Genomic DNA, 10112 nt, shown 5'->3' with positions numbered 1-10112 from the left:
CCTACCCCTATCTTGCCCTTTCTGCTTCCTCTCCCCACTGGTAACCTCTAGTTTACTCTCTATGTCTAATGGGTCTGTTTCTGTTTTGTTATATTCATTTGTTTATTTTTTAGATTCCACATATAAGTGATATCATACAGTATTTGTCTTTCCCTGACTTATTTCACTTAGCATGATACCCTCCAAGTCCATCCATGTTGCTGCAAATGGCAGAATTTCATTCTCTTTTATGGCTGAGTAGTATTCCATTGTATATATTTACCACATCTTCTTTATCCATTCCTCTGTTGATGAAACACATTGCTTCCGTATCTTGGCAATTGTAAATAATGCTGCTATGAACACTAGGGTGCATGTATCTTTTCAAATTAGCATTTTTGTTTTTGTTTTGATATATACCCAGGGGTAGGATTGCTGGGTCATATGGTAGTTCTATTTTTAGTTTTGTGAGAAACCTCCATACTGATTTCCACAGTGACTGTACCAATTTACATTCCCATCAGCAATGTACAAGGGTTACCTTTTTTTTTTCAGAGATAGATCAGTTCTTTCTTATAACCACCTGCTCTTTCCCTCAAAAACCAACATTTCCCATCCTGGTAGGAAATACATTCTCTCGTGCAGAAAGGCTGAGGAAATTCTAGTCATTTGGTTCCAAAAGAGAACATTTTTGGAAAATAGTTTATTAACTCATTATAGAGACAGATACATGATCAATGCCTTGGCTTAACACTAAAGAATATCATACTTGTAAAGAGAAAAAAAACACTGGAAAAATAATTAAATAATACAGCAAAACTACAGACAAATAAATGAGCAGGTACCGATTACACTTGTCATGCATCAAGAAAAGGTTTTTAAATGAGACTCAAAAACCGTAAGGCATCGATGGTAGATGACAAAGGGATTAATACCCTGTAAAAGGCCAATGGACTCTTTTCTAATAAAAATACTGTTGCAAAGACACAAACCTAACACTTCCAAATTACCCAGAGCCCAAATCATATATAATGCTAGTGAGTAATGGCCACTTTCTTATCAACTGTGAGTTATAGGCAGATACCAGATTTATTACTTATTTGCTTTTGAGAAACAATTTTCCACCCAACCTAATGGGTTATAAATTGTCTCATTTGCAGCTATTTAATTTAAACCAGAACCTCACTGCCTGTTAAACAAGAACATGAAAAATGACTATGTGGTGTAATGCTAAGAGCCTACTGTTAAAACAGCCATTTAATTCAGGGCAGTTTTTGTTTTTTTTTTTTTCCTTTAGAAAATAAAAAAATCAAACCAGCAAAATAAAATGAGGCTTTTGACCTTCAGAGCACTGATGAAACATATACAGTAGTGTTAGCCACAGCAACGCTGAATGCTACAGAAATAGTACAAGTGACAATTCTGTCCTAATGAGATACAAAACCAACATTAATAATCTTTAGTGTTATCATAGGCTGCCTGAAGGAGGGGGAGGAGGAGGAAATGTAGGTGCGGATGTCAAACGTGAGTGACACCCGAGTGTAATAAACACAGATGCTGAAAGGGTCTGAGAAAGCTGCAACTCCGCTGAGAGACATTTCACCATTAAAAAAAAAAAGGAAAGATAGACTGGTTATTTCTAATTTGGCCCAGAAGCCAGAGTTAACCCTTGATGTGCTGCTCAGTTAGAAAAGATGAATGCAGGGAGAAAAGACCGCATACTCGATGCTCCTATGAGAGGCTGAGGTGCAAAATCAAATAAATGACCTTGTTTTCTCTCCACAAGAAACAGAAGTCAAGCTTGTCCCTGTGTGGTGGGTCAACAGAAAATGACTTCAGGATTGAATTTAAAGAAAAGACAAAATGAAATGAGCCCATCACCCTTGTCCTGTGTGAAGTCCTCCCTTCCAGCACCGCAAGAGGATGAGATTCCTTCCACCGTCAGCTCATGTTCAAGGTGCACAGAGTGGGAAGCGGTGGGGCCATGGAACCCCTAATTTCCATCCCCTTCTACCCTTCTAGCTTCAACTGGGAAGGAAGGTCCCCAAACCCCTCCGTCCAGCAAATCTGCCTGCCTTCCTAGAAGGGAGGGAGTAATTTTACCCCAAGCTTCTGGGTCGTGTTCCCCTTTCCTTGTCTCAAAAACCCCCTTGTATGACTTGCATTTATCCCCTCCAAGGAGAGCCCTCCGATCTCAATCACAGGCAGAAAGATGCAAGGGAAGCTGAAAGGTCTTTTCCAAACCTGCACTGGGGGTAGGCAGTTTGCCTGGGGAGGGGGCCAACGGAGGCACAGATGGGAAGGGGGTGGGAGGATGACGGCTGAAGTGGATGGCAGACACAGGAGTCATGCTCTGGCCTTGAACAGACATGAGGTAGTCACGTTGTTAGGGAAGGATGCAGAGATTGAACCCAGGCAGGAGAACCACATGACACAGTGTGGGAGAGGTGGGAGAGACAGCAGAGACAGACGGAAAGAGGAGGCAGAGAGAGCGCAGAGAGGAGAGGAAAGGGTATCAGGGAGGAAGAGAAGGGCACTAGGATTGGGAGAGCAGGGCGACTGGGAGACAGACACTAGAGGAGTGAGCGGGGAGGAAGGAGGGGAGAGCAAGAGAAAGCAGATTTTCAAAACCAGGCACTTCCCCAATTACAACACTAGATGCAGAGTTGCTCTGAGGGGAGCCAGAGTCACCCTCTCAATTTGGGCACCGGGGACATGGCAGAGGTGATGCAGCTAAAGCGTTAGGCATTCAGAGCCTGCTTGCACTCAGCCCAGCCAGACAGGAAGTGGGCTGGGGCTGTCTCTGTCAGACAGGGCACTGGAGACACTCTCAGAGTGTGTAATAAAAGGCTGGGTGACGGAGGTGGGGGCCCACAGGGCTGGGCACTGTCCTGACCTGGAGGACGGAGTAGGCCGTAGTGACCACTGCCCGGGCCAAGGTTTCCCAGCTCACCAACCAGCACACGCACACGCGCTTCACACGTGTACAGCACGTATAGCTGTGCCTCACGTGTCTCTCGCCTACCACACGTGTCACAGAGCATGGGTGGGGAAGAGTGAATAATCCACTTCTTCCTCTCCCCTGAGCCAAAGCACCCTAGGAGGCTCCAAATGGCTTGATGATGGTCAGTACCTGCAGGCAGACACGTGTACATGTGTGGCCACACATGTCATGTCCCATGATCCATACCAGCCTGCCCCAAACTGTGCCCTTGAGGGAGCTAAGCAGAGGAGGAGACTGGGGCTCTGGGCAGGCCTGGGCTGGCCGCTGGAGGGCGGGGGGCCTTTGGCTGGCAGCTGTTCCCTGGGGCCTCCTGCAGAGCCTCACTGGGCTGGAGGTCCGGGTAGGGGCAAGAAGCACTGGCTGCCTCTGGCAGGCAGGTAAGTCTGTCTGGCCCAGGGCTTGCCTGCTCACACCCTCCCAGCTCCCTGTCCAGCCAGTCTGCCCCTTGCCTGAGATCCATAACACCCAAAGTGAGGTCAGCAGCCTCTGAAGGCAGCGGATCCTCAGGTTCCAGATCTTGGAGGTGGAGGTCAGGGTTCCCTTTGGATGCACTAAAGTCAGAGTGGACAATGACTTCGGCCTCCACCTGGTTCCTGCAGGCTGGGGGCGGCTTCTTCCTCCCATTGCCCTGGTCAGAGAAGAGAACACAAAACCATCACTGAGAGTGACCATCAGAAGAATGACCATCATTCTTGGGATGCAGAGAGACTGACCCCCAGCCCAGAGCCCGTTATATATTACATGGGAGTTGGTAAAGGAAGAACAGTGACTATCCTAAAAGAGATGATGATCAGATCCATGGGAAGGCAGGGAAATTCTATGCATTTGCCCTTGCTGAGGAGTTCCAGAAGTACCAGATTCAGTCAGGGCCTCAGTGAATAGGAGGAAGGGCTGAGTGCACTCAGGCCGGGTGCACCGTCAGATCCATGTAATTCTGCTGTGGCCCACTTAGGTCTAGGTTGAGGAGGGATTGTCCCCAACCCAGAAAAATACAGATTCTCCTAAACTGGCCTGCCCTCCATCCGCTCACCTCTAGAGGCTCCAGGGACCTGCTGGCTAGACTTTTAGCCCCAGGGAAGTTACCACCAGGGTTCTCCAGAGGATTCACTACTTGCTCTGCACAAACGCGGGGACCCTCCTCTCCTTCCCTCCCCGCTCCTCCCAGGACGCTGACCTTGATGGCGTCATACACCAGAGCCTGCAGCAACAGCGTCTGCCCGGTTCCGGCAGGGGGCAGCAGGGCCCGGGTCAGCGAGGGCATGGGGCCTGCCTGGGGCAGCTCACAGCCTGCCCAGGAACCTGCCCAGCTCAGCCCACCGTGCTGAGCCCAGGAGATCTGCACAGGAAGAGAAGTGGGAGCACTGAGAGCTTGACTGTGAAGTATGAGAGGGAAGTGGATGGAGCTCCCTTCACAGACTCTCTTGGCCCCCTTGCTACCTCCCTCCCCAAGGCTGTAGGGAGGAGCACAGAATGGGCTGAGAGTCTGGGGGTGAATTTGAGGATAGAAAGATCCTCCTGCAGAAAAGCCCAGAGGTTTCTGAGCCAGGCAGGGTCTCCTTCACCACAGAGGCAGGGAAAGGATGAGGAAAGACTCAGGGGTTTGAGCTGGCTGGTCAGGGAATGCAGGATGAGCCACCACTGCTAGGATGGAGGGGACCTGCCCTATGTGGGCCCACCTTATCCGGATCCCGGTCCCACTTGACCACCTGCAAACTGACCAGCCTCTTTTGCCCATACTGGGGAGAGCCGGGTCTTAGAGGTCTCCCCAGCTCCCAGGGTGAAGAGGGATTTGGGTGTTCTGGCCACCCCGACAGCAGACAGCCCATCGGGGGCCCTCCCCTCCTTCCTGAGAACCAGGCTGACCTATTCTGCCAGGGATGGAGGCCCATCTGCTTCCCTGCCCTCCCAACCCTTTCAAGGAGGAGGGAGAGTGTGCCTTTTCTTCTGCAGCTGGCCCAGGAAGGGGAGGGGGGAGGAGGGAAGGGGCTCTCTCACGGGGTCACACATTGCGCTCTCGCGCCCCCTGGTGTCCTATTTGGGCATGAGCCACAGTGTGGAGCTCAGACCTACCCAGGCTCACCTTTCTCTTGGAGTGACCCCGGCAGTCAGGACCGCCACCACCCATAAGGCTGTGCACTTCAGCCCTGTCCTCGATGTCTGAGGGCGGTGGGGACCAATCCTGGGGACGGGGGTGCACAAGGGACTCCAGTTCATGGGCAGCCGGGGGGCTGGGGGGGGCAAGGCGGGCTCGGGAGTACAGCGTGGGGTTCCCAGCAGTGGCCGTGGAGGACAGGCCCGGGAGGGCTTCCCTGGAAGGGAAGATGGGGGACAGCACAGTGGTCAAAGAGAGGGGTGGGGGTGAGACTAGTATCTAGTCCAGCCTGTATCCCTGGGCAGGTTCCTACCCATCTCTGCGACTTAATTTCCCAGTCTGGGCAATGAATAAGAAATTCTGGGATTGTTCAAAACAGCTGTCACACTACACTGGGGTCCTGCCTCCCTTGGCTCCAGTCATCTGGAGGTTTGGAGTCCCTCTCTGCAAGATGCTGGCAGCTACCAAGGAAGCGGCAGAGAGGCAGCTCTACCTACGCCTGCCCTTGCTGAGGGGATATGCTGGGGGGCTTCTGTAAACCCACCCCCTACTCTCATGAAGTCATCACCCCCAACCCCTTCATCCCAGAGTCAACTTTAGTGGGGCTCCTGGGAGTGCCCAGAGCAAGTCATGGCCACTTTCCCTGCTCCGTCATCTCTGCAGCCCTTCTGGAAACCTCTCCTCTGTGCGGTCAGACTGGTTCCTTCACCCACCGGTGGGGGCCACGGCGCAGGCCGGCGCACATGCAGGCCAGGAGGCAGAGGAGGCCCAGGCAGACGCCCACGATGATGCCCGTGACAGAGTGCACGTCCAAAGAGTCTGGCGGGGGAGAGGGAGGGAACAGAACAGATGGAGGACAGGAGAGAACCCAGGGTTCATAGACCAGGACTTGCAGCTTCCTCCAGAGACCCCTGGCCTGAGTCTCACCCTTTGGACATGTGAAATCTTCTCACGCAAGGACAGGAGGGCCCCATGGACTCACAGAGACCACCACTACGTCTCTCTCACTGGACATCCGGAAGTTGTAGTTCCTCCCCATCAGCCTGGCCTAAAACACAGCTCTTGCCTGCCTAACAGGGCTGGTTTTGCAGGGGCACGTGGCCCATGCTTAGAAGGGCTCTGGGCTTGGTTTAATTAATGCTCTGCTGTCACCATCTGGAAATTCTTCCCCCTTTTTAAATAAGGGACCCCACATTTCCCTTTCACACCAGGCCCTGCAGATTACATAGCCAGTCCCATTGCCCAAGACCTCCACCCCATAAATCTCATCACCTTTCCAAGCCAGTTCTCCAATCAAAGCAATCTCCCAAAGAAACCAAGCCAGTCTCCCGCAAATCTGACCTCTCAACTGAATCACCACTGAACCACACCCATCTTCCCTTCAAATTTGTCCTCTCCACACCAGATGAAGAGGGCACTTGTCCAAAACAATGAAAGTGTAGTCATGCCCAGAGGCAGGACCTTGGAAGAGATGGCTTGAGGGTTAGAAGTCAACTGTGTGTGGGGGGGCCTCTGGAGAGCTTGGGCTGCCCCAGGATGGACCCCACCCCTTCCTGTCTTCCTGCCTCTTACCTGAGAGCTTTTCCTGGAGAGTAATCACATCCTGCAGGCCAGAGAAGGGCCCAGGCCCCACCTCCGTGCGCGCCCCCATCTTGAAGAAGTACCTAGTGTCGCTCTCGAGGCCATGGACCTCAGCACTGAAGATGTTTCCTGTGGGGGGGGGGCGCGTGGGGAAGGCAGGGAGAGCAGGGTTGGTGAACTGGGTTGGGGTGGGCTGCAGGGATGGGCTGGGAAGTGGCCCTGAGAGAATCTGCTTCTCCCACTCAGGCGGTAGCTTCTGCCTGCTCCTCCTAGAACAAACCTCAGCGGCGAGCTCACTACTAACCAGCCACTGGGGAGGCTGCAAAGTGGGGAGAGGGTGGGGAAACTCTTGCTCAGATGCCCTGGGGCGCGAGCCCTCACCCTCGGTGGTGAGCAGGGTCCACTGGTGCTCAGGCTGGGTACGGTTGCTGCTGTAGAGAATCAGATACTCCACGATCTCGCCGTTGGGCTCTGAGGGGGGGCACCAGTGCAGCCGAACGGTGGATGGCGTCAGGGGCCTCAGGCGCAGGTCAGATGGGGGTGTGGAGGGCCCTGGGGGTCAGGAGGGGAGACGGGGAGAGGCAGGGTCACTGACAGCCCCAGCTCTGGGGGCAGCTGGGAGCCAGGGCATGAGGACATAGCCTCCCTGCTTCCTCCTTCACTGGAACAAACCACAAACCACAAAGCAGAATGAGGTCTGGTCTCTCACTGGGGAAGTTCTGGAATACAGTTGAGGAGGGGGCTTCACCACCATTCCTCCCCTCTCAGAAGCTCTTTTCTACTCCTTGGAGCAGAGCTCCTCAAACTTCCACACCCAAATACTTCCAAGGGTTGAAGAACCCTCGGTATTCTAGGGACCTGGGGGCAGAGCTCAGAAGTTTTCGGAAGGCTTACATTTTCTTTTAAATTCATCTATTCCGTGGTAACATTTAATATAAAAATAGTGTTCGAAATATTTTATCATTTAGCGTTCCTAACTCCCCTTGCCACCCGAAATCTTCAAGTAAAGTTGGTTGATGCCCTCTGTAGCCTCTGTCTACGCCTGTCCCTGGCACAAGTCCTCAGGGTCAGGGGAACCGCAGTGGGAGAAGCAGCACCTTGGAAGGCTTTGTGGTTTTTTTTCAGAGAAGAAGTTGATCCTGGGGGTGGGAGTGAATGAGGAAGGGGGAGAAGGAGGGACACAAGGTGGCTGGTGTGTTGGGAAAGGACAGAGATTTGGGGGCTCAGGTTTTCGAGGCCCAACAGAGGGTGGGATGGGGACCCAGGGCTCTAAGGCATAACAGAGCCACAGCACCACAGGCTGCCAGAACCCTCCTTTATCCTACATGACTTTCTGCTTCTCAGGCTCCAGTCTCCCCACTTGCGAAAGGAGAAAACATTCCCCCCTCTGTAGCCTGGTCAGTTGTGCTAGGGTCCAGTATCACAGAGTCTCCTTGGAGAAAACACCGGGGTCTCCCTCAACTCCACACGCAGTTTAAGACCATAAGAACTGAAGTCATGTGTGGGTGAGAAACAACTTGCAAGCAGTTTTTTAAAAAGTGAATCCATGAGGGTAGAGGGCCTCCCCACCCCACTCTACACGCGTCTTCCTATTTCAGATCAGGGACAAAGGTCTGTCAATAGAAAGGTGAGCAGTCTGAGGACTGGAAGCACCAAAGAGCCTCTGCTGTGAGAACAAAAAGCCACTTGTCTTCAGATGCATTTCCAGAGGGTTCCAGAGTCACAGATCTGCAAAGCAAATGGTCCCATCCTCTCTTTTGACAGATGAGGACCCACAGGCCCTTCGTGGGGAAGGGGACTGCCTAAGTCTCAGTGTGTGTCAGGGGGATGACGGAGACCCAAATGCAGAACCCAGGATGCCTGCCTCCAGACCTGGCCCCCCTCACAGCTCGCTGAGGTCTTCCCACAGCCTCTTAAAAGAAACCACTCCTCTAAATCTTATGTTATGATGTCTGTGAGTAAACGGTTAAGACCAGCACAAGACTGCCTACAAAGATGCAGAGCAAATGGGGTTCTGAGGGGCGCTTCACAAGAGGGATGCTGGGGCAAGAAGGAGTTCCCTGAAAGATGGACTGGTGGCCACTCACGGTCAGGCAGGGTGGAGCGCTCCACTATGGAGCCGAAAGGCCCATCCATGTCCACGCCGTGGGACTGTACCGCAAACTCGTATTTGGTGAATGGCTTCAGCCCGCCAATGAGGATGTCTTCTCCAGAGCTGCAGAGGCAAGAAACATGACAAGGGCTCTCAGGCACACCCTCCTAGCAGGGCAGGCCCCTCCAAATCTACTCCCCTACCCCAGCCTCATGGGGGCCACTAACACCATCCAGAGGACCTGCAGAGAGGTCTGGATGTACTGTATGTATGTATCAGGCTCCATGTCCAATCCCCAAGCCAGAAACATTCCTGGATTAATCCACATCATTCTCTACCCAAGGGACCATCTCTGATGCTTCTTTTCCTTGACTTAATTTTACTTCAGCTGCAGCTGTATATATCTATTTCTTTTTATGCTTTGTTTCCTCTGCCAAACAAACAGCTCCCCAGGTCAGGGTCTCTGTCTCCCTATCTAACTGGGGACCTCTCAGGACAGCAGCTGGGCTGTCTCTTCCCCATCACGTGAAGTTGAAGAAATAGGTCTGTCCTGCGTGACGTTTCCTAGGGTCGAGTACAAGGCTCTCCTGTGAGGGGATGGGACTGGGTGGACGCCCCTTTTCCATCTGTCACCATCTGGTCATCAGACCCTCAATGTGCCCCCAGTTTAACACATGAGTCATGAAATGTCCCTGAACCCCCAGGTCCCCTCTCCTCATCACCACCTTCTGCCTTCTTCCCCACCGTCTGCTCTTCCTCCCCCTTCGCAGCATCAGCCCCCTCTTCTCACCTGGTGTAATAGGTGACCAGCGAGGCATTCCTGAGCCCCCAGGGGCTGAAGCGCACAGTGTAGTTGACAATCTTGACTGTGGTGAAGTCTGGTTTTTTCCACCGAAGCCAAATGGATGTGGAGCTGTTTGATTCCGCATGGACATGGGCGGGGGGCAGGGGTGGCCCTCTCTGGATGGGCAGGTCTGGAGGGTGAAAATTAGAGTGTGGGAATGGAGGAAGGATACTCATCCCTCAATATGTATAGTGGTTTGCAGTTCCCAGGGCACTTTCTTTCACCCAGTCTCTTTTTTTTTTTTTTTTTTTTTTTTTTGCGGTACGCAGGCCTCTCACTGCTGTGGCCTCTCCCGCTGCGGAGCACAGGCTCTGGACGCGCAGGCCCAGCAGCCATGGCCCACAAGCCCAGCCGCTCGGCGGCATGTGGGATCCTCCCAGACCGGGGCACGAACGCGTGTCCCCTGCATCGGCAGGCGGACTCTCAACCACTGCGCCACCAGGGAAGCCCTCACCCAGTCTCTTTTGATCCTGTGAGTTGGGTGGCACCATTCTCACTTCACAGATGAGGAAACTGAGGC

At 52.9% G+C, this 10112-nt stretch overlaps 1 protein-coding gene across 6 annotated transcripts in view; it reads right to left on the bottom strand.

Annotated features, from left to right (window-relative positions):
* Window positions 1-756: 756 nt before the first annotated feature.
* Window positions 757-10112, bottom strand: part of IGDCC4 (immunoglobulin superfamily DCC subclass member 4) — a 37773-nt gene continuing 28417 nt past the window's right edge. For 4 of the 6 annotated variants that reach the window (XM_060097169.1, XM_060097172.1, XM_060097174.1 and 1 more), the window contains 8 exons: window positions 9539-9722; window positions 8744-8871; window positions 7038-7208; window positions 6648-6785; window positions 5789-5894; window positions 5064-5292; window positions 4158-4319; window positions 3109-3611 (listed from right to left, as the gene is read on the bottom strand). In XM_060097169.1, coding sequence (XP_059953152.1) covers window positions 3201-3611; window positions 4158-4319; window positions 5064-5292; window positions 5789-5894; window positions 6648-6785; window positions 7038-7208; window positions 8744-8871; window positions 9539-9722 — 1529 coding nt within the window. In that variant the 3' untranslated portion in view covers window positions 3109-3200. Of the gene's footprint in view, window positions 3612-4157; window positions 4320-5063; window positions 5293-5788; window positions 5895-6647; window positions 6786-7037; window positions 7209-8743; window positions 8872-9538; window positions 9723-10112 lie in introns of all 6 variants that reach the window. The other 2 variants (XM_060097171.1, XM_060097173.1) reach the window with 2 other exon arrangements.

Source organism: Mesoplodon densirostris, chromosome 4 (assembly GCF_025265405.1).
Source record: "Mesoplodon densirostris isolate mMesDen1 chromosome 4, mMesDen1 primary haplotype, whole genome shotgun sequence".
Taxonomy (NCBI): domain Eukaryota; kingdom Metazoa; phylum Chordata; class Mammalia; order Artiodactyla; family Ziphiidae; genus Mesoplodon; species Mesoplodon densirostris.
The sequence above is the reverse complement of the archived record's forward strand: the minus strand, read 5'-3'. Positions and strand labels throughout refer to the sequence as shown.